Source organism: Podarcis filfolensis, assembly GCF_964270895.1.
Source record: "Podarcis filfolensis genome assembly, chromosome: 6".
Classification (NCBI taxonomy): Eukaryota; Metazoa; Chordata; class Lepidosauria; order Squamata; family Lacertidae; genus Podarcis; species Podarcis filfolensis.
This window is the reverse complement of record NC_139609.1, coordinates 70,368,962-70,393,733: the sequence shown is the minus strand read 5'-3', so window position 1 is coordinate 70,393,733 and position 24,772 is coordinate 70,368,962. Positions and strand designations below refer to the sequence as shown.

The 24,772-nt window shown below is 45.3% G+C and overlaps 1 protein-coding gene across 1 annotated transcript in view; it reads left to right on the top strand.

The window, feature by feature from the left end:
• The window catches only part of SNTA1 (syntrophin alpha 1), a 66,586-nt gene extending 44,301 nt beyond the window's left edge, over positions 1-22,285 (top strand). Inside the window, exons 3-8 of the mRNA XM_083618852.1 lie at positions 10,962-11,157; positions 11,977-12,184; positions 15,360-15,490; positions 18,113-18,309; positions 19,298-19,485; positions 21,199-22,285. Coding sequence (XP_083474978.1) covers positions 10,962-11,157; positions 11,977-12,184; positions 15,360-15,490; positions 18,113-18,309; positions 19,298-19,485; positions 21,199-21,291 — 1,013 coding nt within the window. The 3' untranslated portion in view covers positions 21,292-22,285. The remainder of the gene's footprint in view (positions 1-10,961; positions 11,158-11,976; positions 12,185-15,359; positions 15,491-18,112; positions 18,310-19,297; positions 19,486-21,198) is intronic.
• The last annotated feature ends 2,487 nt before the right edge of the window (positions 22,286-24,772 follow it).

The window sequence follows — 24,772 nt, the reverse complement described above, 5'->3', positions numbered from 1 at the left end:
CAAGAATGGACCTAATAGCCAATAATAATAGCCAAGCAATACCTGGGGCAAATTTGGGGATACCTTTCAAGCTTCCCAGAAGAAAATGGTTACTGGTCATGGCAACCAAATGAAGCCTCCATATTTGGAGGTATATCACCGCATAGGAGATGGTTATTATCTTCATTCCTTACTGGTGAGCTTCCAGTGGCATCTGGCTGGCTGCTGATGGAAACAGTATTGTAGATTAGATGTTCTAATTCAGCAACAAGTCTTATGTTAGAATTCTAGAAGCCTCCTAGATATCCAAGGATTCCTCTGTAGATCCTTTGCATAATATGTTAGCACATGCAGCCGAGAGCTGGGATAAGCCATTGTGCCATTTTGCATTTGCAAAACCTTACCTGCACTGATGGGCATGTGACAAACACACTACAGTGCAACCTGCGCCTCCTGTTTCTGCCTGAATAAGCTTTTGTCTAGAGAGAGCTTGCTCTTGTCACCCCATGTGCCTGTTTTATGCTGATATATTTCTGTAGCTGTCTTTGATTTACAAGCAGAATGGAACCTGAGGTCACTCTGTAGCAGTTGAGCGATCCATTTGGAGGAAAAAGAAAAAACCTGAAAATTTTCACACATGCTTCTGATTCCATTCCATTCTGTTATTATTATTTATTTCTTTTTAAAAAAATCCAATTAGTTTCTAAGCACTGTAATCATCACTGGCAAGTGCTGTCTGCCTGGATTAATGACTTGGGACGAAATCAGAAGAAATATCAAATGTCTGAAAGAGCGGGGCTGCTATTTATAGTAAGAGGCAAAGAACATGAGGATCCCTCCCTCCTGCCATCACTCCCTTCCCTCCCCCCTCCCCATCAGCTCCTGTCCCACCCAGGCTCTGGGATTTGAGGCTTCAGTTGTGAAACTCAATCCTGCAGCAGCAGCTTTTTTCTTTTTTGCAAACGGTGCCCTTACCCTTTTATAGAAGGTTCAATTCTCTGGTTAAGTGTGTGAGGTCAGCCTGTGCTTGTCATTCCCAAAGGTGGCTTGCGTGACGGTATGCACTCAGAAGAGACTCCTGCAGTCCCAGGGAGAAAGGGTGCCTTGGGGTAAAATAAAAACCAAAACCACCTGCTCCCATGAAAACTAAAATAACAGTGTGAGTTAAGAGAATCAACCCTTTGAGGCCCACTTTTAATGTCCACATCAAAACACTCCCAAGTTGATGTTATAATTAGGGTTGTTTTCTACTATATAATAAAGTAAATATTTTACTGCTTGGAGCCATAGACCATTGCATGCTATGTAGGGGCCTTTTTTAGAGAAAAGAAGAAACTACCAAAAGTAGGTTTGCATAACTTCCAGCCCATGCATGAGCCAGATGCAGCCTTGCTTCTCAGATACCTCTCCTGCGCCACCATCAAAAAGCAAGTAGGCTTTCGCAAAGCCTCCATTGGTGCCAATGAAAACCACGTAAAAGCTGGCTTCTGCATGGGAGTGCCAGGAGATCTTTTTGCCATGCTCAGGGGCTATTTGGGGAGGATCACGGATAGGGATAGAAGGGTTAATGCCACCCTTTTCCATTTCCCCACACTTAGGCTTCTTACATGCCTCCATTGGTGCCAATGGGAGCTTTTTAAAGTGCTAGTGCTTAAGAGAGGCCAGGGGAAGTGTGGGGAGGAGAAATGAAATGAAGAGAGAAAGAAAGAAAGTGAAAGAACTGGATGGATGGAGAGCTTGAATGGGTGTGGGAGGAGTGGGGTGTGTGGCTTTGGTCCACCTGCGAGAAGATTCCCAATGAGGGAATGTGGCTCTCTGGTTCTACAGGGGTGCCCAAACTTTTTTCAAAGAAGGCCAGGTTTGATGAAGTGAACATGCGTGAGGACTGACCAAAGTTGCTGAGCTTTTTTTAGGCGTTTACCCCAGGACATATACTGCCACGGGGGCTGGATTTAATCAACCGGTAGGCCAGATTAGGCCCCCAAAAGGGACTTTGGACATGCCTGCTCTAAGAGGATCCACACCCCTGGTCTAAACACAAACTTAAAGCAAGAGCAATTAAGCCTCCTAACTCATTTTCACCAAACAAAAAAGCTGCCTCTGTATTGGAACTCCTCTTAGATTTTTAAAAACTGTTTTATCATTTGTGTGTTTGCTTCTCTGGGCTTCTTAGGGAGGAATGGGCAAGATATAATGTAAGAATAAATGAACAAATCCTTAATAAAACTTCTGATAGTTTCTCTTTGTGCTTTTAGCAGGACCTTGATCTGCCCAAAGCAGCAGCCACAGGTTTCCTGGGCACAGAGACAGAATCTTTCCACTTGCAGGGTCAAGCTCTTTGTGAAAGTGGAAGGGGCCTGGAAAAAGGTGCCTGGCTGCTTTCCCTCTTAGGCAGCAGGTTTCATGCCTTATGCCTTAAAAAAAACCCACAAAACAATACAGCATGACATTCCCAAGGAGTTTCCTAAGATAGAGGGTAAAGGTGGACAGCAATAACATCCATCAAATGCGGGGGAGGCAGAGGTGAAAGTAGGGCCAGTCGGGGTCAAATTGGGATGAAAGACATTTCAATTTAAGTGTTGCTTCTGGACGTGGCCAGTAATTGCTGCTCAGGTTTAAGGCTGACAAAAGATGAAATACACCGGTAGCAAAGGAATGCGGGCAGGAGCGGGGCAGGTACTCAGCAGAGTTTCACTGCAGAGCAAATGAGCTTGCAGCACATTAAGACAACCCCCCTGGCAAACATCCCGATGTTTGAAGACACATGCCTAGTAATAATAATAATAATAATTTATATCCCACCCATCTGGCTAGGTTTCCCCAGCCACTCTGGGCGGCTTCCAACAAAATATTAAAACACAGTGGTCTGTTAAACATTAAAAGCTTCCCTAAACAGGGCTGCCTTCAGATGTCTCCTAAAAGTCTGGTAGTTGTTTTTCTCTTTGACATCTGGTGGGAGAGCATTCCACAGGGCGGGTGCCACTACCGAGAAGGCCCTCTGCCTGGTTCCCTGTAATTTGGCTTCTTGCAGTGAGGGAACCGCCAGAAGGCCCTCGGTGCTAGATCTCAGTGTCTGGGCAGAACGATGGGGGTAGAGATGCTCCTTCAGGTATACTGGACCAAGGCCGTTTAGGGCTTTAAAGGTCAGCACCAACACTTTGAATTGTGCTCGGAAACGTACTGGGAGCCAATGCAGATCTTTCAAGATCGGTGTTATGTGGTCTCGGCGGCCGCTCCCAGTCACCAGTCTAGCTGCCGCGTTCTGGATTAGTTGTAGTTTCTGGGTTACCATCAAAGGTAGCCCCACATAGAGCGCATTGCAGTAATCCAAGCAAGAGATAACTAGAGCATACACCACTCTGGCGAGACAGTCTGCAGGCAGATAGGGTCTCAGCCTGTGTACCAGATGGTGCTGGTAAACAGCTGCCCTGGACACAGAACTGACCTGCGCCTCCATGGACAACTGTGAGCCCAAAATGACTCCCAGGCTGCACACCTGGTCCTTCAGGGGCACATTTACATTTTACGTCGTCGCTATCGCCACTTGGTAGGCTTGACATTGAGATCTAACCCATGTCCAGTCAGCTTCAGAATGAGTTATCCACCACCGGCGCTCTAGCTGTCTCAGCGATTGTTTCATTGCCCTCAGATCTGTGGAAAACCACGGGGCTGTCTGGGCTCCATGCAATCGAAGAGGGTGCTTCGGAGCCAAATAGTCAATAGCCCTGGTTAACTCCACATTCCAGCGGGCCACCAGGGAATCAGCTGAAAGGCCATCAACATGGGATAAAGCATACCCTACCACTCTCTGGTTCACCAGAAGTGGCTTAGTCATGCTGGCCACATGACCTGGAAGCTGTACGCTGCCTCCCTCGGCCAGTAAAGCAAGATCAGCACCACAACCCCAGAGTCGTCTGCGACTGGACCTAACGGTCAGGGGTCCCTTTACTTTTACCACTCTCTGGAAACCATTTGGATCCATTAAGTGGTGGGGGCGGACCATCTAAATCGGTCCCACCTCCCTGCAGAGGGGAAGGGTCGCGGAGAAGTCCAGTTGCACCAGGAAGTGATCTGACCATGGCACTTATTTAGTTTTGCTTTTACTTAGTGTCTGATAATCAACATCCATAGAGGTGAACACCAGGTCTAAGGCATGTCCGCGGCTATGAGTTGAGCTAGTGCACATGGAGAGTGCACACTAGTGTGAACCCAGTGCTTACAGACACAAGTCTCCTTCCCCAATGGCATGAATGTATTGCTTATTAGCTGGCATGGGTTTGCTTCTTGCCAGCTGTATACCTGTGTGCTCTGGCCTTCAGAACTGTGCAGCGTCCAGGCAGTTCCACTTCCAGACTTTCAGCAAGACCCCCTCCCCACTATTATTCACACCTGTATCACCCTTGCCCTGTTCACTTTCCCTCTTCCTCTGAGCCTGATCTTTGTGGCTACCTGGAGAGAAGAGGCAGCAGATTTTTTGGGTGGGGGGTGGTTGGTTATGCTATGACTATGCATGCCTCTTCCCAGCAGGGGAACTGGCAGATGCAGCCAAAGCAGCAGGATTTAACCCTGCTCATCAGCTAATGAGCAGAAGTTGAATCCTGCTCAGTTTAGCTGTGGACACCGGTTCCCCTGCTGAGAACAGGAACACACAGTTCTAGTATAGTGTGCAGCTATTTGAAAGCCCTTTTGCAAACTGCCCCACTTTGTTTTTTCAGAGGATCAGAGAGCAGTGCAGACCTGTTTGAAAAAGGGCTTACAAACAGCCAGATCTGCCTTTTGAACCTCTGAAAACCAGAGGTTTAAAGAGCTGTGCAGGGCTGTTTGCAAAAGGGCTTTTAAATAGCCACGCTGGGCTTTGACATTCCAAAAATCGAGGCTTCGAGCGACCTTAGGTGTTTTGATAGGTAGGTAGCCCCATCCACCTGTCAGATTTAGCCCAGCAGGGCTAAATAAACAAAACCTCTCCCTTGTTTCTTTTCTTGGGCTGCTACTTTCCTTCCACACTTGGCGATCATCGTTTTACTATGAAACAGTGTTTGTAAGCTGCCTTGAGCTTGTGGGGTGAAAAAGGCCAGGGATGCATTTTCAAATATAAAAAATATATCTATTTAAAAGGGTTTAAAAGAGAAACAGTTGGTATATTGATGCACACAGAGAGAGATGTTGCTGCTTTAAAAAGAGATGGTAAACAATACCTGCCACGGTCTAGAGCGTGATCCTCCAGTGTGTGTCATAGATGGTTGACGCAGCTTGAGAGAGGGAGAGGAACAATTGGCAAGGTGCTTCTGAACATGAGAGTGTTTGACTAAAGCGACTGCTTTAGGAACATAGGGACACAGGCCAAGGCTTTGGGTGATTGTTGCTGCTGCTTTTCCCCAGGAGAAGTTTGTACACTTAGAAGCAAAAGAAATTCAGCCTTGCAATTTACAGAGGAGTTGGCAAAGCAGAGCAAATCCTCCGCTGTTGCCTGAAGAAGCAGTCCTTCAGAGCACTGCCTTAACTCAGGGATGGGGGACTTGTGGCTCTCCAGATGCACTTGCATAATCTCTGACCATGCTGGCTGGGACTAATGGGAGTCATAGTCAGACACCATCTGGAAGGCCACCAGATCCCCATCCCTTCTTTCCCTAGATCAGCTGCCCCTTCTGCCACGTGCCCAGCCCAGACACTTTCCTGGTAAGAGAAGACAGATTTGGATCACAGTGCTGGTTGCCAAAGGGCTTCAAATGAATGTATCCTCAGATATTTCTGACCTAATTGGCACATCTTGACCATCCTTAGTTTTACTTTTCTCAAGGAGAAAGTCCAGTGATTAATATAACCAGTGCTATTTTTCTAGAAAAAGAGGTGCCGGAAATCACCACATTCTCTTAGAATGGCAATGGCGCCCACCTGAGAGGTGCCAGAACTGAGTTCTGGTGAGTTTTGGCTGAGAAAAAGCCCTGAATACAACTCTTCTGTCAGAGCAGTACTTGATGGCAAACTGTAGAAGCAATTCCATATTACGCACATCACCCAGTAGAGATTGTATATAAGGAATCACAAATGGCCCAAGATGCATTGGCTTCCAGACTCAGTTTTTGAAGAACAGACACCACCATTTTGTAGCCCTCTTTGCTTCGTTGGCTGTTTCGGTAGAAGCAGAAGGCACACCAGGTCGTCAGGCTTCAGCACAGTTGTTGTGTGAACATAACTGAAAGGGTACAATTTCCTGAGGCAGGAGTAGATAACAGTGGAAGCTGTCTTATAATGATTCAAACCATGGTCCATCTAGACACAATACTGTCAACACTGACTTGAAGTGGGTTTTCTAGGATTTTAGGTGGGGGTCTCTGGAAAACAGATGCCTTACCCCCACAGCACTCCCCCTAATAAATGTCTTCAGCATGTATGCTGAATAAAGCCATACTAGTATTTGCAGGGGAGAAATGTGCAGCCCCCCTTTGCGGCAGACCACAGCGTTGGCTGTTGTACAATCAGCAGCCTAAACCATAAGCACATTGAATGGGGCTGGCACAGTCAATACAGAAGTTGCACAACTCCAAAGGAAAGAGCGACACATGGAAACATTTGGGGTTAATCTGCGGAAAGCTTGAGTCATTGGCCAAGGCTGCACCACTTCAAAAAGGGACAATGTTCTTTGGTTAAAGCAGCCCTTTGCTACAGAGAGATGCTCCAGAATTGTTTGTGTGCCACTACAAAATTCCAGGCTCCGGGCAGGCTGACTGAATCTTGGTTGCTGCTTTAGTAACCAATATATTCAATTGATTCCATTCTTAAAATTGCACAATTGGGCATAGGACTAAGAGGTTTGGAGGGTTTTTTTTAATGCACTTCCCAGTTTGGTTCATTTAAAAAAAAGCCAATGGCAAAAAGACTCCATTAAGTGCTGAATGCACAGGTTTGGGAAATATAAAACACAGGAACATGCAAAATTGAGCACATCTTGCTTTGGGTGGCCAGCACAATAGCTGCCATCTGTGCAGTCTTATGCATGCAGTATTAAAAGGAACAGAGGTCTCTTGAACCATTAATGTAATGGCCACCACCTTAAGACTCAAAAGTGATTAAAAAGATCAGTGTGTAAATAACAGATTTCACATCTCCATGTTCCTTGATGGATTTGGATCAAGTATTTTTCATTTATCTAAGGTACTGTTTGGGCTTATGACTGCTGGTTGTGCTCATTTAAAAATCCAGGGCTGCAGAGGCAAGCCATAGTTCTATTTAACCACTATGAACCTATCATTTATATAGCACCTTTTGAACGTTTCAAAACAGCTTTTCATATAATGGGTGGTTTTTAATGCTAGCCCTACTCAAGGTACACCCATTGTAGTAAATGGACATGACTAACTTGAGCTCATTAATTTTAAAGGGTCTGCTCTAAGTAGAATTTAGTTGAATGCAACCCATTATATTGATAGCCTAATAATAATAATTCACAGGCTAACAAGTTTCATTATTTATTCCACAGGCTACTGTCCACTTCATTAGTTTACACCATCCTTCCTCAAACTCGGCCCGCTAAATGTTTTGGCCTACAACTCCCATGATCCCTAGCTAGCAGGACCAGTGGTCAGGGATTATGGAAACTGTAGTCTCAAAACATCTGGTGGGCCGAGTTTGAGGAAGCCTGGTTTACACCATAATAAAATTCGTTAGCCTTTAAGATGCCACAAGACTCTCGACTCGGTTGCAACAGATTCAACAAGCAGGGCTGCCTCTCCAGCACTTGTAAGGTGGGACATTGTTAGTGCCCTGGTGGCTGTTGCCCCTTGGAAATGGTGGGGTGGAAGGCAGGGAGCCCGACAGTAGGTCCATGATAGGCTGAGCCATAGCCAATGACGGGGGAACCAACGAGTTCTACATTTGTCCCCCATCCTCCTGAGTTCTTCAAACGCAGCACTGAGATGGAGGAAGGGGAAGGCGACAGGCAGTGCCACTCCCCGGACTGGTTGCAAAAGGCAGGCAAGTGGGGACAGGTTGAGGGGGGGCTGAGGTTGGGGGGGCAGTCAGTGTGGAGAGCCAGTGTGGTGTAGTGGTTAAGAGCCGTGGACTCGTAATCTGGTGAACCGGGTTCGCGTCTCCGCTCCTCCACATGCGGCTGCTGGGTGACCTTGGGCTAGTCACACTTCTCTGAAGTCTCTCAGCCCCACTCACCTCACAGAGTGTTTGTTGTGGGGGAGGAAGGGAAAGGAGAATGTTAGCCGCTTTGAGACTCCTTCAGGTAGTGATAAAGCGGGATATCAAATCCAAACTCTTCTTCTTCTAATGGAGCAGTCTCCACTGCCTGAGGCAGAGAAGGGATTATAGGCTGGGTTAGGCCACGCCGCGAATTATGTCAGAGCAAATCTCACATGATCTGCCACTCTTCCAGCCCCGCTGTGTCACGTCTCCCCCCCACACACAGATCCTACACTTGCAGTTTCCCCTGCAAGTTTCTGCTGCGCGTTGCCCCACTTCCAGTTAATACAAACAGAAGTGTGTTGCTCTGCGCACACGAGCTATTTCTCTCTCCTTTATATGAGCTGATCCACTGCAGTGACAGAGGCTCCCACTAGACCGCACTTGGAGCAATCTTGGCTGGCATCCCGGTGCCTTTGAACTGCGTGTTGGCTGGCGGTCGGAGAACAGCTTGCACAGGCGGGAACATTTATCCGACGTATTGGGAACAAGTGTAAAAAGTAATCTATTTAGCGCACTGTCAGATATCTGCCCCAACTGCCCTTGTTTCTTCGCGGTGCCCCTCATTGCTTTAAATAGCAGTTGCGCTGATTGCAAAGTGATAGGCTGAGAACTGCGGAGTCGGCTTTGAGGTCCAAACGTAAGGATCCGCTGCAGCACTTACTCTGTTTTAAATAGTTGCCATTGAAATAGGATCCTACGTCCGTTCCTCCGGGGTTTTTCCTGTCTCACAACCAGGAAGAGCAGGCTAGACAGCCACTGCACATAGAGCACACAAACGGTGCATTGAAGAGATAGGAATTGTCTGGCATATCACACTACATAGAGGATGTGCGCAGTTACTGCAGTGCGCTCTATGTGAGGCTTCCCTTGCTCTTGACCCCGGAAGCTGCGGGACGATTGCTGACAGGAGTGAGAACCTGTCAGTATATAACACCTCTGCTCAGAGATCAGCGCTGGTTGTCGATTTGCTGCTGGGCCAAGTTCAGGGTGTTAATATTGGTATATAAGGCCCCTTACGGCTTGGGACCAATTTATTTGCGAGATCGCCTTACTCCATATGTGCCCACTCAGCTGCTTTGATCCGCAGGAACTGGCACCATTACAAGCGCCACATAATACTTGTTCTGCATTTGTGATAAATGGATGTTTTGGTGTGGCAACACCCAGACTTTGGAATTCACTGCCTGTTGGCATTAGGCGGGTGCCTTCACTGTACTCTTTTTGGCCCCTGCTAAAAAACATTTTTGCTTAGGCAAGCTTATCCAGACACATACACATGTAACCTTGGGTTACATACGCTTCAGGTTACAGACTCAGCTAACTCAGAAATAGTGCTTCAGGTTAAGAGCTTTGCTTCAGGATAAGAACAGAAATCGGGCTCCAGTGGCGCAGCAGCAGCGAGAGGCCCCATTAGCTAAAGTGGTGCTTCAGGTTAAGAACAGTTTCAGGTTAAGAACGGATCTCCGGAATGAATTTAGTACTTAACACGAGGTACCACTGTAGTCTGTTGACCTGTGTTTTAGTGTGTTTTTTAGCTTAGCGTTTATTTTGATGATTTTTGAATGTTTTAAAAGTTGTTTTTAACTGCTTTTTTCCTGAAAATTTCCTTCTTTTATTATTTTTGTAAACTGCTTTGAGGTATCTTGTTCTTTTTTTTTAATGGTGAAGTGGTATATAAATTTTGTGAAATAAATACTGGTGCACAAGTATGCTGCTTATCTGAGGCAGGCAAGATCTTGAAAAATTCAGAGTTACTTATGCATTTGGTGCGCTGAATAGGAATGCTGTGTGTTTTTATGGGTATACCACCAACTGATTTTGGCATGAAGTGAAAGGGGCTTGGGTTTAGTTGCCATCTGGCGTATTTGCATAATCACTCTGGCATTTTGAGAATATGGGCTGAGTGGATCTGTGCAGAATTTTTGGCTTGTTTGTTTGTTTGGCATGTGATAAAACCACTGCGTGATTGACTCACCATGTCTGTAGCTAGAAACTCAGTCTATATTTACCATGCCATCGCAGAGCTGTAAAAGCTTCGCTGTGTAGGTACAGGTTCACTTGCAAGCTTTTCTGATGCACATCTTGGAACAGTGACATCTTTGCTTGCCATGTGTGTAAAGATGCCACTTCAAACTCTGCCCTGCATTGTGTTAGACATTCGGGCTGCCTTTGAAAAGTGTTTAGAAATTGCAAACAAATGGGTCTCACTAGGGATGGATTAAAAAATAAATAAATCTCAATGTCAAGCTTATCTGCATGGATATTTTTTCTTTCTAATTACTGTCTTGTTTTTTCATCTTGACAAGAAATGAAGCTGTGGTTGTTTTAACCCACCCTGAAATTGGTGAGAAATTACTTTTAATTTTGATTTCTCTTCTGTGCTAAGAACCCTTGCAGATGATCTAGCAATACAACGGTACACCACAAACCACAAATAGAAAAGGTGCAGAGTTCTTTGTGTTCTTACCTGCATTAAAGACATTCTCACCTTGCACAGCCTATAATTATAGGGTGGTTTAAAAGGAGAGCAAATTCTGTTCTTGTTCAAGAATGACTTTGGATAAGGAAAACATTCAGATTTCCAGCTCCCAAAAGAAAAGTTCATGAAGAATCTTTCACTTAAGAAACCTTGCTGATGGTAGGCACACAGGGTGTTTTGGGAAGCAAAATCTGCTTTAGTTGATGCCCGGACTATAGATCACTGGAGAGTGGCAGGATTGGAAGCAACCTGTTGCAGAAATACCTGGAATTGTACACCTGAACATTCTGTGTGTTGGTTTTCTCTTTTCCAGTAAAATACATGAAGGAGATCTCTCCCTATTTTAAAAATTCCTCATCTGGTGCAACTGTAAGCTGGGACTCTTCGCCAGCCTTTCAGAAGCAAGCTTCACCTGCTCTCTCCCTACGAGACCTCAAGGAAGGCAAGAACATCCCCTTAAAAATGTGCTACATATCACGGAAATGTCTCCCCAGCGATCCAGAAAACAGGTAATGCCGTAATTCCCTTGACTTTTTCTCAGTGGTGTTATGCCACCTGTAGAAGCATTTGTACATCAGAGTTCCACTTTGGCATGTAATCTTGACTGAGCTGTGTGGTTGCAGGAAAATGGAATAAAATGTACAGAACGCCTTTCTGAAAGCTTGTATCCACAGCCTTTTTTCCTTTGAATGCTTAAATTTGTACCCCTCTGCATTGCTGAGATGTATTTTAAAGTGCTTTGAATGCTCAGAATGAGCTGGATCTATCCTATTAACTGTGTCAAATGAGTGGGATTACATCAGTATAATATTGTGAGTTCACCCTGCATTGCAAATGTCTTGGGCTAAAGATGAGACCTAAAGAAGGCCGTGGCTTTCAGTAGGACCACATGTAAAAACCACTGTCTCCAAAGCAAGGGCATTAGTAGAGCAAAGACTTGGAAGCCATAGCATGGAAAATCCAGGTCAACTCCACCCCACCTACCAAGAGACAGGGCAGAGCACCCACTCCTGATCGCAGATACACCTGAAACTGCCCATGTAGACAAGAACAATCCCCATGAAGGCTTTGGAACTAGGGATAGGGCAGAATTTTGCTTCAGTCCACATTGAAAGGTTTGTAAACCCACTAAATTTGCACCTCTCAAAACAATATCAGCACCAAAATGCATTCATCCTTCGGAATTCGTACTTCTCTGAATTTTGCAATGCACTGAAATAGGAGGCAATGTTTGCAGAAATGTATATCAGGCAAAACTACATGTAACAGTTTGTGTCTGGGCTGCCAGAAGGGTTTCATTCTCAAGTTAAGGGAGATTCTTCATGCAGATACCTGGAAGTGTGCTCAGCAGATGGACGGATCCCCTTGTTCCTTCGAGCAAAGGATGAGGTTTCTGCCCAGGCATGGTTCAATGCCATTCACAGCAACATCAGTGCCCTGCTGCCAAGAGTCAAAGAGGAGCTGAGGACCTCGCAGTCTGGAGTCAGTGTTGCTGGAAGTAGAGACATCAAGCACGTTGGTTGGCTGACCGAACAGGTAATGGTGATCTTCTTGGTTTGAACTGCACTGCTCTGTAGCTACCAAACACAACTTGAGGAAGGCAACGCAATCCCTAGGCAGTCCTTGGCCAACAAATCTTATCTCAAATTATGCCGGTGTGTGCATGTTCTTAGTCTGCACACTCTCCCTAGTTTGAGTTGTATAATGTTTGAAGTAGGGAGACTTGTCCAAAGCTGCTCTCTTTCTTATTTTATTCCACTTGTGCAAATGGATTCCTAATAAAACATCTGTGGAAAAGTAATTTTTATTGACCTACAGAGCAATCCTATACATCTCTACTCAGAAGTAAGCCCCACTGAATTCAGTGGAATTTACACCCAGTTAAGTGACCTTAAAAAAAAAAGTCCCTTACAAAAGGGACGCAGGTGGCACAGAGCCTAGGACTTGCCGATCAGAAGGTCAGCGGTTCGAATCCCCGTGACGGGGTGAGCTACCATTGCTCGGTCCCTGCTCCTGCCAACCAGCAGTTCGAAAGCACGTCAAAGTGCAAGTAGATTAATGGGTACCGCTCCGGCGGGAAGGTAAACGGCGTTTCCATGCTCTGCTCTGGCTCACCAGAAGCGGCTTAGTCATGCTGGCCACATGAGCTGGACGCCGGCTCCCTCGGCCAATAAAGCAAGATGAGCGCCGCAACCCCAGAGTCGGTCATGACTGGACCTAATGGTCAGGGGTCCCTTTACCTTTTAAGTGACCATAGGATTAGTTATCAGGGCTGATTTGGGGTCCTGCAGAATTCATTGTATTTGGTCACATGAACATTTGAGCCCTCTTCAGGCCTCTTGCCTGATCACTGAGAACTAGATGCCTATAGGTGGCTGAGAGCCCAGTATCTCCTGCAATGCCTCTAGGTTTTGTTTCTGACTCAGTATAAGGCCCCTAGCTTCCCATCTCCCTGGAAAGAGCCCATATTATACTGAAAATTCACAATGAACAAGAACTGTTCTTAAAATGGGAAAATTAAATAAAGGAAATGAATGAAAAGAAGCTGAGATTCATTATAACATTATATTTTTGTCATTCCTAAATCCATACATCAAGAGTTCCCTCCCCACCTCAGAAAAGCCCCTCTTATTTGTGCCTGAGGATTATGTTCTCCGAACAATAATCTGTCATAAGAATGGCAAGCAAAGCCATGGACTGCTGATTGACACCTGTCCTGTACCAATCAGTAGTGGCCCCCTCTCATGCTCTTGTTTTTGAAGTAGTTCCCGGTGCTAAACAAAAACACCCGTCCTTCTCCAGACCATGCGGCCTACTTTACGGTTTTTGTTTACTCCACATGTGTAAGAGGAGATTAGTGATCAGTAGGTGGCTTTTCCTAATAATAATTTTCCTGATATGATTAGTATTTCTGTCACTTTTCAGTACACCAAGAAGTGCCTTAAGGGTTCTCATCTCATCAAGCTGGACGAGTGGCTGAATGGATTCAGACAGCCACTTAACAGCTTGGTCACATGGCACCCATTTGTGACTGTGGCTGTTGCATGGCAAATAGATGGTTAGGTAACAAAAGCTTCCTATGGCCAACTTGGCATCTGCATGAGCTACGTTCGCTGCCCAAGTCCATCCCACTCGGTTCACAGCAGAGTAGGATCTCATCTTCATCCAAACCCTGAACGGTAATCCACTGCACCCACCGCTGGATCGTTAATACTGCTTTTCTCTAGAGCTCCAGCTGAGCATCTGGCCTTTGTAAGTCACAGCTGATTTATATTTAGGCGGAAACTCCTGTCTCCTTCGATCTTACGCATTTTTATAAACATGCACATTGGTCCAGGAATGCCTTGGTTTGGATAACAGCCGGCTTTTACGTTTCTCAAAAGGGAGAGCAACTCTTGCCTCTCTGCCTCTCTGCCCTGAGCTTGCTTCCAGATGACCTGTTTTTTGAGCATCCATCTTGATTTGTTTGTACAAGGTTTGCAGAGAAGTTCTACATTGGTTGTTCATTGAGCTTTAGTTTTAATGTGTTTGTGCAGAGGTTCTGTGGTTTCACCCGACGTCCTTGTTATCCGGCGCATTTCCCCAACGTTTTTCTTCTGAAATTGAATTTTATCCTCCTCCCCAGGTGTTAGAGTCTGCCACACATATTACCACAACATCACAGGTGCTGCTTCCCCATGACTTCTTCCAATAAGGCCTGTAAGTTGAAACCACCTGAGTTGGGTCAACTATATGGCTCTTCGTCATGCGATCATTCCTTGCTCCACCTTCAAGGAAGGAACTACAGGACTTGCCCTGCGTGTATGGTTTCAGCATACATCTGTTAGCTGGGAAAGGAAGAACTCATGGAGAAGTGGTTCATATGCCACTGTGGAAATGTCTGAATCTGACTAGAATGTATACGAACAATATTCATATAACCATCTCCATTTGAGGGTTACATCACTGGAAGACTATAGACAACTGTGTTCTGTCAGTTACAGAGTCTGCTTGATAGCTTCCATGTGTCTATAGGGATACTCACGGAATGTAAACGTCATGAATCTTGATAAAAAATGTCCTCTACCCCTCTTGGACTCATGTGCATATTGGAACTTGGCTACCCACAATATTTCATCCTTCTCTGGATGTTGTGATGCAGTTCTCAGCAGTTTAAATGATTCGAAAGAGGCATTTACATACCGATTTTGCTAGCAATTCACAGATTAATACAGAAACAGAATAGAATTATGGGTCAAAACATGCAAACGTGGCACAGACCAGAAGCAGATAAGGCCACCCATCTTTCTTATAAAGCCCTATATTATGGATGAGGAACCTGTAGCCTTCCAGATGTTTTTACACTACACCAGGCCTGACCACTAGCCATGCTGGCTGAGGCTGATGGGGAGTTGGGGCCAAAAACATTAGAGGGACAGAGGTTCCCCACCCTTGCCCTATAAGCCTAGCATGTCTTGGACGAAACTGTTCCTACACACACCCAATCAAGTTCTTAGGATGTCGTCTTTGCTCTGGACTCCATCTGCCCACCAAGTGTTATAAATCGGCTACTGTACAGAACAGGGCCTTCTCTGCACTGGCTCCATAATTAAGATATTCCGAAGAACAACATATCTACCCTGCTTATAGTGTTTCTTCTTACCCTGTTAGCTGTGACAATTTGAGTGTTTTCATCTGTTCTGTGCTTCTGTGACTGTTACTTTGTTCTCAGCTTCCCGGTGATGGGACAAAGAATATCCTGGCCCTCCTCACTGAGAAGGAACTTCTCTTCTATAGCAGCCTTCCGCAAAGCAGAGAGGCCCTGAATAAGCCAACGCACAGTTTCCCTCTCATCGCTACCAGGTAATGCAAGCCACAGTTTTGGAACAAGCATGCTGCTCTGCTCTCCTGTTCCAAACTTGATTTGCTGGAGTTTGTAAAAGCTTTCTGAGTAGCTGGGTTACAAAGTCCTGGCTCCAGGGATGTCATCCTCCTTATCTTGATACCCTCTTTCTCTTGCGTAGTCTCTGATCCTCTCTCTGTCACTGCTTGGACTGTGTCACTACAAATAGAGCTCCCCAGCGAAGAGAGAGCTTGGATGCAGTAAACGATCTTCTCTTCACTCAGTTATGATGGTTAAAAGAGTGGTCCCTTCCCATTTCTTATGGATGGATTCAGGAGCAAGCAGTCATATAAAGGCTGTACTAATTCCAACGTTTTGAAAACTTCTCCATTTAGGGGGTTGTCCTTTCCTCCCCAAGTTGTCGCATACCATCCCTTCCCCAACCTGGTGTTCTCCTCATCCCTGAGCATTGACCATGCTGTCTGGCACTGATGGTAGACCAAAGCAGTAGGGGAGCACTTCAAACATTTTAGGGGTGCATTCAGACAAGGGCAAAATTGTGTTAGTTTTCCTGCTGATAATGCTTGTGCTTCTGTCCTGTTTTCTGATGTTCTGCCCATGCTGCAGTACCTGTTGGGTTATTGGAACTGTGGCATTTTGACCAATATTATTGTGCTAAATTTCATCCATTCCCACACATGCGTGCTTCTGTTCCCCCATAGATTCCCTCATGAAAGCAGCAGGAAAGAACTCTATGCTAATATACCACCCCAAAATTTGTCACTTTATTAGTGCTATTATTAATTTGTATACCACCCTTCATCTGTAGATCTCAGGGTGGTTTGCAACATAAAAATACAATCTAGAAAACACAGGCTACGGAATGGAAACAAAACACACACACACCCTGATTACCCCCGTATTTCCGAAGTTAAGGGGGCTTCAATTCCCACCCACCCCGTAATCAAATAACGCAGAAATGAGCAGTAAACATGTGCTACATTCCATTCATTTTCTTGATGGCTTTTGGGTCGTATGAAAAACTCAATGTTGTGCAGAAATTAACAGTTAGGGAAATGTCAGGGAAATGGAACAACTGAGGTGTGAATGCAGCCTAGGAATGATACAGCTAAAAAGTGAAGTGATCCTGGTGCCTGGCTAGTGACTCTTGGTTTATCTCCCCTTGCCGTTTGTGGACTGACTCCCTCTGTCAAGTCCTCTTTCCTTGTCAGAAAGTTTCCTTACTCTTGCTTAGTAGAACTCTCTAATCTGAGCTTGTGTATGTTGGTCAAAGTGAAGACTATATGAGTGATCTTACTCAGGGATAAGGGTCTGGGTTCTGTCCTACCATGTGGTTCCATCTGAAGAATCGTTTGTATGCCTTTGTGTACCAAAAATAATATGCAACCATCACTCATGGAATGGTTTGGTTGGATTTAAAAAAATGAAGTTTAAGAAACTGGAGATGGTGTTCCTTCTGTTTGAAGCATTTTTATGGTTCTGCTGCCCCCTTGTGTTTAGGGTCTGAAAACAGACTAGAAATACAAATTACCAGTAAAGAGAAATATATTAAAGAATGGATTTTGCCTTTTTTTGATAGCCCCCCCCCTCTCTCTCTGTGTGTGTGTGTGTGTGTGTGTAAGAGGGGGGTGGAGGGAGAGAGGGAGAGGAAGAGGAAGAGGAAGAGAGAGGGATGGATTTCAGAAAATATACTTTGCTCCATGGATGGTGTTTCTGGGCAGTTGATGGTGCAGCTGAGTTACGGATGTTATTAGCGTGACCTCTAGTGGCCATTATGTCACACAACTGTTCTAGTGACAGAACAAGAAACCAAAATAAAAGTGAGGCTTTGCCACCGAGTGTACATTTGATAGAGGGCCAATCCCACTTGCCTTCAAGATGCGCACACAAAAACCTCTTGCATGCGTATCTTTAAAAAGTGCCATATGTGAAGCAGCCCTGTAATCCAGCACAAGTCCATGGGTTGACTGGATATTGACAATATACAGTCGCAGGTAATGCAGGCGTTGACCAAGCACCCCAGGTTATAATGCAGCAGCTTGAAAGCAGACATGCATGTAAGAATTCCTATGGGGAAATCTGGATTTGGGTTTCCAGACTCAGTATGGGATGAAGCTCTGTCCTGTGCCTTTAACGCAAGGCTGGGGATGCAGATCCTGGATTCTTCCGCCCTTCTGTGGTCCATTTTGACACCCAGGAGGGGTCCACCCATCTGACAAATCCCCTGATCTCACTAGAAAGTCAAGTTGCCAGTTTTTCCTTTGAAGTGTCCAGCCAAGCTTGGAGTTACCACCACTCAGCTAATTGGCACTGACTTCAGCTCCCACCAGCACCAGACACTACAACTAATGTCAGAGATGATGGGAGTTGTAGTCTTAACACCTGGAGGCTGATGGGTTTCCCACCTTTGCATTAGCCTTTGGGACAATAAAATGTATTGGACTTCAAGCTACCACACAACCCTTTGGTATATTTAGACTTCTGCTGTGTCTCATAAAATACCCACTCGATGGCTCGCCATGCATTAGCCTAGCCCCAGGCTGCAATATTGGCTAACTGGTAATCTGACCATGGAAAGAGTTTGTTGCGCTGAAAGGCCCTTTCTGACCCAATCCCTACAGGCTTGTGCATTCTGGCCCATCCAAGGGTTCTCTCCTCTACGACTCAGAGCTCTCGTTTGCTTTGCGGACCGGAACCAAGAAAGGCGTAGAGACGCACCTGTTCAGCGTGGAGACGCACCGGGACCTGGCCACGTGGACAAGGATGCTGGTAGACGGTTGCCACAACGCCGCTGAGTGTGTCCAGGAAGTGTCGACAGGTCAGGAAGCAGGTGGAGCTTCGCACATGGGGACTTGAGGCTTTCTGAGGAATGGGAATGAGTCCATGGGCCCATTTGCTTGGGGGGTTCTCCAACTTGCTAGTCCTGCATTGTAGACTGACCTAGAACCAGAGAGAACCTACTCTTTAGTCCAGCACCCCAAGGCATGACTGGGTAAACTGGGTTAGGATAGGAGACTGTTATCCCAGCAAAATAAAAAAAATCCTTCCAGTAGCGCCTTAGAGACCAACTAAGTTAGTTATTGGTACGCACTTTTGTGTGCATGCACGCTTCTTCAGTTATCCCAGCATTACTGCCACTTCTAAGCTCACCATATGTGAACTATCTGCTGGATAGTTTATTTACCCTTGAATAATGGGAGAGTAGCTTAGGTGACAGATCTTTGCCTTGATTATGAAGAGCTTTGGGGGGGGGCACTTTCTGGTCTCTCTATATGCTACTCCCAAATTATTATAGCCAGCAAGGGATGCAGTTGGTGCTGTCGTCTAAACCACGGAGCCTCTTGGGCTTGCCGATTAGAAGGTCAGCGGTTCAAATCTGTGCAACGGGGTGAGCTCCCATTGCTCTGTCCCAGCTCCTGCCAACCTGGCAGTTTGAAAACATACCAGTGTAAGTAGATAAATAGGTACTGCTGCGGTGGGAAGGTAAACAGCATTTTCATGCGCTCTGGTTTCTGTCACAGTGTTCTGTTGCACCAGAAGCGGTTTAGTCATGGTGGCCACATGACCCAGAAAGCTGTCTGTGGACAAATGCCAGCTCTCTTGGCCTGAAAGTGAGATGAGCACCGCAATCCCATAGTCTCCTTTGATTGGACTTAACCGTCCAGGGGTCCTTTACCTTTTTTACCTATAGCCAGCAAGAACCTGCAGTAGGTTTCTGTGTCTCAGCATCAGTCCATTCTCTAGAAAGCCAAGTTCAATGCCAAGTCCAATTCCCGTTTTTCTCTTTCTCCACCTCCCGTCCCCAGCATGCACATGGAACGGGAGAGACTGCACATTGTCCATTCACATCGAGAAGGGTTTCACCATCTCTACCCTGGAGCCAGGCCTCACCAAAGTCATTCTGCTGCAGCAGCCTTTTGAGAGGCTACAGATGTCCTCAGACGACGGGGCCAAGATGCTTTACTTGGACTTTGGCAGTTCAGAAGGAGAGATTGTGAGTTCCCTTTCTTGCCTTTCTGTGCTCTTCCAATGAGTTTTTAGGGAAGCAAGTGAGATGTAATATGTAGGAAGCTGTATTGTGTCCTTGGGGTATTTCCTGGAGCTGGCTAAGGGTTACCCAGACAGCAACTGTTTGGAAACTGTTGATACTAACCATTGCCATTATTTGCACATTGCAGAATCTCACGGGGGGGAACCGAGGCTTTAGAATGAGCATTTAGAATTCAGGGAAAGAAGTGACAGAGTATTAAGTGGCCAGAACAGCTCACAGAGGTTGTCTCTGTGGCACAAGTAGAGGCAACATGGCAGAAGAGCATGGCTCAGAGGAATAGAGCAAGACATTGACCTTGCAAGGTCCTGTTGCTTTAGAGCAGAGATGGGGAACCTCACCTCTCCAGATGTTGCTGGACCACAACTCATTATTCATGGCCTTTGCTTATGTTGGCTTGGGCTGATGGGAGTTAGGAGTCCAACATCTGGAAGGCCCCAAGTTCCCCAGCCCTGCTTTAGAGTCAGAAGAGGCCGCCTTGTATCGAGTCAGAACACTGGTCCATCTCTCTTAGTATTGTCCACACTGACTGGCAGCGCCTTCTCCAAGGTTTCAGATGGGTCTCTCCCAACCTTTCCTGGAGAGGTCAAGGATTGAACCTTAGACCTTCTACATGTAAGGCAGATGTTCTACCACCGAGCTACAGTCCAGACTCAGCGCAGTGGTAAACAGGGCTTGCCATCTTAGGAGAGCAAATCGGGCTTTGCTTGAATGTAATTTTCAGGCCCTGAAAGGGGTATGTGCTGTCCTCGACTTCGAATCCATCATTTTAAACTCAAATGGGCAAAGCCCATGGCCCTACTAGGCCTTTCAGAAGGCTGCTGAGGGTCAGGGTGGCAGCATGCCCTGTTTGTATGCTTGGTTTTTGGAAATGATACGTTTGTACTAAGCAGATAATTGTCATTCATGGGCTTGTTTGGTCTTGCTTTTGGGGCAGGAAAGTGCTAGGACATGGCAGTTTCTGCTATTTCAGTTTTGGTAAAAATAAACAAAAAACAAGGCAGTGGAATAAATTATGCAAAGCGAGGAAGTATATGCAAACAACTTAATTTGCATAATATATCACAAGTACAGAGTTAGAGTTTAGGGTTTTCATCCTCTTAAGGAAATTTTGCACAGTATGCAGAGTCTTGGAGAAGACCAGCATGGGCAAGAATCACACATAATTCAATGTCCTGGGTCTTAAATTATTATTATCTTCCTGGCACCAGTGGCAGGTTGTCCCTATAGCACATTCAATTGTCTCCCAGTGCTGCACCCTTTATTATGGGTTATATCCAATGCTATTCCTAGTCAGAGCAATCCCATTGAAATTAATAAGCATGACTAACTTAAGTCCATTAATTTCAATGGGTCTACTCAGAGTAAAACTTAATTGACCACAACCCAGTGTTTGGATGAGGCATCCACTGTGATCCCTGATCTATCCTGAATTTTCTTCTCATGCGATGGAGAAGAGCCTATGGTTTGAAATGCTAGGTGCAGCCACTTTTTCTCTAGAGGGTTCTGCAATGGATGATTAATGTACTTGCCAGTTCTTCTACTTTCTGAAGTCATTGCTTCTTTGTTGCACAGCCAGCTGTAACGAAGAATCAGATTTTCTAGGGAATGTAGAATGGTGAAATGTCCATCACTGTCCATGTTCTTCCTTCATTGCAGCAACTAGATCTTCATTCCTGCCCCAAAACCATTGTCTTCATCATCCACTCATTCCTCTCTGCCAAAGTGACCCGGCTGGGGTTGCTGGCATAGGGACACAGGGCAGAATCTGGAGAGAGGCAAGACTCCATGTGATCTATGCACTACGGCTATGCCTTCATGGCCAAAGCACATTTTTAAGAACGCCATAACAGACTGGAACAAGGACAAAGGTTGTCATGCATCCAAAGCCAAAGGAAGCCAGTAGACTTCCCGGACAACTGATGGAAACTCACGGACAGGCAACTGCCTTGGCACGCAAGTCCCAGGATGGACAGCCCATGCAATAAAAATGCTCCTGTAAAGTTGCCCATCAGCACATGATGTTCCTAGAAAAAGAAAGAAAGAAAAACCATCACAAGCTTGGAAAATATGAGACTGCTGAAGATGTCATACCAACCCAGTTCTGCCATCACATTAGTGCCTTGAAGATGATATTTTATATATATATATATATTAAAAAAATGTTTGTATCAAGGTTTTATATTTATATAGCTCAGTTTATGAACCATAAAGGGATGCTTACAGTGTTGTTTGCTCTGCGTTTGTCACGACCATTTTACACTCAAGACTGCAATGCTGTGCACATCTGTGTGGGATTAAGACCTATTCAACGCAGTGGGACTTACTCCAGAGTAAACATGCATAGGGGTTGAGTTGAAAATGTGGTAGATTAAGCCAGATCTCTTCATTACCTGTAACACATATAATCTGTGGAGGGGGGGGGAAACACTCAAGCCATTAGTCTGACATGCAGCCGACATAAGCTGAAACATGGCTACATGTCTTTGCCGATTTATCCAAGTTACAGAAGCCATAATTTTAAAAGAGATGCTCGAGTTGAAAAAGATCAGGAAGATGATTTTTATTTTTTATTGGTTTGGTTTGCTAACTCTTGACACCTCGATTTTTGTTTGTCGGACATATGTTTTAACCGGAGGTGCTCTTGAGCGGGGGAAGCAATTAGTTTTATGAGCTGCAAAATCATGCATGGAATTATCTTTATTATTTTGTTTTCCTTTTGCGAAAATAAATACAGATTACTAAAGATGACTAAAGCAGAGTTTGTTTCCCTATCTGAATTGAAAACAACATTTGGCGTTGCCCACCAAGCCTGAAATTTACCAATTTTTTGACACAACAGTGGCTTTCTCATCTCAGTTTAATTTTAATTGGCATAGCTTTCTGGCTGCTTCCTGTATACATGACTATTATCAACTAATCAGAGGCCTGTTGTTCAGTAATGTTTGGCTCCGGTAAAACTGCCTACATTACTTTCGCTCTTTGCTCATCTTATCTGCTCTTAATTCATTTCTTAAAAACTTTTTGCGGGGGGCGGGGATATGGGAATTCAGTAATTGGTATACCTCCCCAACACAGCATGACACATACCTTACACGTACCATTCCAAAACAAGCTGTGATGCTTGCCACTTACATGACTCTTAACGCAACCTATGCTTCTTGCACGCATACAGACATTTCAGAGGTGTTCGTTTCTGCTGAAGGGAACAGCGGGAGGGACAAGAAGGTGCTACTGCCAGCGACTGCCTTGCTACGTGGCCTTGCTCATCGTGAAACAGTCCACATCATAATGCAGAACACTCCAAAAGCATTTCAGGGAACGCCAGCCAGCTTCTCACCAGCAATCCAATTAGGTGAGCAGGGAGAATTTGCTCACTGCAAAACCTAAGCAAGAGAGAGGACATTTATTGTAGCAGAAGAGCATCAAATAAGAATTCTCTACCCTGAAAATAAATGCTGCCTTGAGGAATTCAGAATGCAAGTTCAAACGACTTTTCACCAGGTTCAGAAGAAAGTAGGGTTGACACAAACCCACTCACAATTTGAAAGCGGATGGGGTTTTTTTTTGCCATAGTGCCCTGGCCAGGCCCCTCCAAGCACTCACACATGAAGCTGGCCTATGTACTTCAGCCGCCACCCTCCATTCAAGGGGAAATTTTGACTGAATATCATCTCATGTAGAAGAGCCGTACACCCAGGGAAAAGCCACTTCACACAGCTCCAAAACAGGCAACTAGCAGGCTGAGTGGATGCAGCAGAAGACCTTAACTAGCCAAAACAAGCACCAGGGCTTTAATCTCATTCCAGTTGCCCCCGCAGCTGCACTTTTGTTTTTAAAGGAGATTCTGTGCTGGATTGTTTGTCTTATTTAGTTTGGCCCTCAGATTTCATTCCCCTCCCCAGCTCTTCTGCTTGACATCCTTTGAACGGGAAATGGCACCAGGGATCGTGTCTGGGGTTTTCTGCATGCAATGATGCGATTTACATGCCTACAGTTCCTACTGTTAAACTTCCCGCATAACATTAACATTCACCAGAGCCCAAACAACACTGCAACAAATGGATTATTGTGGCTAAATAAACAATGATTAGATTATATCATATTGCAGCTATGACAGCAACTTCAGCTGACGGGATAATAGAGATTACTTGTGCAGTCTTGCCGTGTGCGTGCATAAATATTTTGTGGAAGAGATACACGCATCGGTGTGTTCCCTGGAAAGAACATCTTGGTGAAGTGTGTGTGTGTGTGTGGTGTTAAGAACAAGCAGCCTGAGATCCTTAAATCACAGGCATTGCCTTAATCTGTCTTTTGCCTGGCATCAAGTGGTCCAGCTGTTTCCATGCCTGACCCCAGATTTATCTCATAAGGAGACTGCAGAAACCTGCCAGGGAGAAGATGACAACTTCAGAGGTTGATGAGTCCTTTCCAGAATGGCAGTGCTTCCTTTGATGCTCAAGGCAGGGGGCTGCGATTTGGCTGGTCTCGCCTATTAATTTTGATTTGTACTTTTGCCTGCTGCCTAGTGTGCCATCACTGGTCGTTTACTCACCCACCTGAACAGAGCAAGACCTTCTTCACCAATGATCCGAGAAGTGGTGAGAGGAAGCACCCCTTGCTACCAGTCTCCTCACAGCAGATGCCTAGGCTGGGTACCTGCCACTGTAGTATTAACCTTAAGGTTTGGGTGTCTGCTAGGTTCTTGCTCCTCTCTAGGAGAAACAATGTCAAGCAGGGACCAAATCTGGAAAAAAAGAAAAGTGGGGTAATTTGTATAGGTTTGCAGAATTAAACTTTTACTGCATTTGGGTTACTTTAGTGCAGAATTTTGACAACACCCCACACCTTCCTTTCAATGCAGCATACAAATGTATAACTGGAGAATGCCTACAAGAGAAAGAGGTTGGCTGTGCATTAAAATTACTCCAGGCTTATGACTTTGCACTGAAGTGAAAGACTGCAAACTGTGGTTGTGCGTACAAATCTCAGTTACGAATTAAGACTCCAATAAATGGACTACTGCCTCTCTCTCTCTCTCTCTCTCTCTCTCTCTCTCTCTCTCTCTCTCTCTCTCTCTCTCTCTTTCTCTCTCTCTCTCTCTCTCTCTCTCTCTCTCTATATATATATATATATGTATATTCAAGGCAACATATCTGCCCTTCATTCCAAAGAACAGGAGTTAAGCGTGGAATTAAGACTTGAACTTAATGCAAAAACTCAAGCCATTCCT